General features: G+C 37.6%; 1 protein-coding gene across 1 annotated transcript; it reads right to left on the bottom strand.

The window, feature by feature from the left end:
- Positions 1–289: 289 nt before the first annotated feature.
- Positions 290–1,059, bottom strand: LOC102991716 (60S acidic ribosomal protein P1-like). The gene has a single exon (XM_055088786.1). It carries the CDS (start codon positions 1,057–1,059, stop codon positions 781–783), a length of 279 nt encoding a protein of 92 aa, XP_054944761.1. The 3' UTR covers positions 290–780.
- Positions 1,060–2,822: the final 1,763 nt, after the last annotated feature.

Below are 2,822 nucleotides of genomic sequence, written 5' to 3'. Positions count from 1 at the left end.
CTTTTCAATATGCTGCTGGATTCTGTTTGCTAGTACTTTGTTAAGGATTTTTGCACCTACATTCATAAAGGATATTGAGCCATGATTTCTTTTCTTGTAATGTGTTTATCTGACCTCATAAAATGAATTAGGAGGTATTCCCTTCTTTTCTTTTTTTTCGGAAGAGTTGTGTGAAGGATTGTCGTTAATTTTTCTTTAAATCTTTGGTAGATTCACTCGTGAAGCCATCTGGTCCTGAACTTTTCTTTCTTGGGAGGTTTTTGATTACTGATTAAATCTGTATTGGTTATAGGTCTGTCAAGATTTTCTATTTCTTCTTGAGTCTGTTTTTGGTATCTGTGTTTCTAGGAACTTGTCCATTTCATCTAGGTCTAATTTGTTGGCATACAATGGTTCATAGTATTCTCTTATAATTATTTTTATTTCTGTAAAGTAGGTAGTAATGTCCTCATTTTCATTTCTGATTTTAGTTATTTGAATCTTCTCATTCTCTTTCTGTCATTCTAGCTAAAGGTTTGTCAATTTTGTTGATTTTTTCAAAGGACTAACTTTATTTTCATTGATTCTATTTTCCTATTCTCTAAGTCTGTTATCTTCACTCTAATATTTATTATTTCCTTCCTCCTTTTAGCTTTGTGTTGACCGTGTTCTCCTTTTTCTAGTTCTTTAAGGTGTAATTTTTTTTTAAGAGCTCAGCTTTTTATTGAACATGTTACTAAAGAGGTTTAGTCAAAAAGACCAAAGCCCATGTCATTCAGATTCTTCTTTCTTTTCTTCCACTTACTTCTCCTCAGCTGGGGCAGCAGTGGTGGAGGGGGCAGGACTTTCTGCTAGTGTAGCACCAGCTGCTGGGGCAGGTCCGCCTGCCCCCACATTGCAGATGAGGCTCCCGATGTTGACATTGGCCAAAGCCTTTGCAAACAACCCTGACCCGAAAGGTTCAACATTTACACCAGCTGCTTTAATGAGGGCATTGATCTTATCCTCTTTGACCATCACCTCATAGTCGTGCAGGATGAGGGCTGAGTAGATGCAGGCGAACTCCGAGATGGAGGCCATGGTGTGGGCCAGTGCTAGGCAGGGGCTACCAGGTGCAGTGCTAGTCGCCGGATGAAGTGAGGGCCTCACCCCAATGCAGCCTTAGCTTCCTTGGAAGGACCGAGCACCTTAGCAGCAGCTGAGGAAAGGGCTAAGGTGTAATGTTAAATAATTATTATTATTTTTTATTTTTTGGCTGCATCACATGGCATGTGGGATCCTAGTTCCCCGACCGGGGGTGGAACCCATGTCCCCTGCATTGGAAGCACGGGCACCAGGGAAGTCCCTAAATTATTTATTTAAGATGTTTCTTCTTTTTATTTTTTTAATTAATTAATTAATTTTTATTTTTGGCCGCGTTGGGTCTTCATTGCTACGCACGGGCTTTGTCTAGTTGTGGTGAGTAGGGGCTACTCTTTGTTGCAGTGTGCAGGCTTCTCATTGCGGTAGCTTCTCTTTGTTGCGGAGCATGGGCTCTAGGTGTGTGGGCTTCTGTAGTTGTGGCACACGGACTCAGCAGTTGTGGCTCGCAGGCTTTAGAGCGCAAGCTCAGTAGCCGTGGTTCATGGGCTCAGTTGCTCCACAGCATGTGGGATCCGTCCGGACCAGGGCTCAAACCCACGTTCCCTTCACTGGCAGGTGGACCCTCAACCACTGCGCCACCAGGGAAGTCCTCTTCTTTTTAATGAAGGCATTTACTGCTGTAAATTTCCCTCTCAGCACTGCTTTCATGGCATCCAAGACATTTTGGTATATTGTATGTTCATTTTCATTTGTCTCTAAGTATTTTTTAATTTCCCTTGTAATTTCTTCTTTGATCCATTGGTTGTTTCAAAGTGCATAGTATAATTTCCCCATATTGATGAATTTTCCAGTTTTACTTCTGTTATTGATTTCTTGTTCTTTTCTGTTGTGTTTGGAGATAATATTTTGAATGATTTCAATCTTTTAAAATTTACTGAGACTTTTTTTGTGGACTGATATATTGTCTAGTTTGATGAGTGTTCTATGTGCACTTGAGAAGAACAGGTATTTTGCCATTGTTGGTTGGAATATCCCATATATGTCTGTTAGGTCTAGTTTGATTATAGTGTTGTTCAATTTTCTTTCTGTTCTATTTCCTTATTAATCTTCTATTTAGATGTTTAATACATTATTGAAAGTGGGATATTGAAGTCTCTATTATTATTCCTTCTATTCCTTCAACATTTTCACCATATATTTGGGAGCTCTGGTATTTTGTGTGTATATATTTATAATTGTTATATCTTCTTGATGAATTGACCCTTTTGTGAATATATGTTCTGCTTTTTCTCTTGTAACAGTTTTTCAATTAAAGTCTATTTTATCTGATAGCAGATAGCCGCCCACATCTCTTTTGGTACTCTTTGCATGGAATATCTTTCTATATTCTTTTACTTTCAACATATGTATGCCTTTAGATCTAAAGTGAATCTTTTTTGACAGCATATAATTGGATCCTGTTTGTTTTCACTCATTCTACCAATCTCTGCCTTTTGGTTGGAGAATATAATCCACTTACATTTAAAGCAATTACTGATAAGGAAGGACTTACTTCTGCTACTTTGCTATTTTCTGTATGTCTAATATCTTTTTGTCTCTCATTCCCTCTACTACTCTTTTCTTTTGTGTTTAGTGATTTTTGTAGTGAACTTTTTTGATTCACTTCTAATTTCCCTTTGTGTATAATTTTTAGATATTTTCTTAGTAGTTATAAAAGGGATTACATATAACATTAAATTTATAATGATCTAGTTTGAATC

The sequence above is a fragment of the Physeter macrocephalus genome, chromosome 11 (genome assembly GCF_002837175.3).
Source record: "Physeter macrocephalus isolate SW-GA chromosome 11, ASM283717v5, whole genome shotgun sequence".
NCBI classification, from domain to species: domain Eukaryota; kingdom Metazoa; phylum Chordata; class Mammalia; order Artiodactyla; family Physeteridae; genus Physeter; species Physeter macrocephalus.
The sequence above is the reverse complement of the archived record's forward strand: the minus strand, read 5'-3'. Positions and strand labels throughout refer to the sequence as shown.

Bases quoted from the DNA above. Each gene is read 5' to 3' on its own strand.
- LOC102991716 (XM_055088786.1), bottom strand. From the start codon at position 1,059: ATGGCCTCCATCTCGGAGTTCGCCTGCATCTACTCAGCCCTCATCCTG.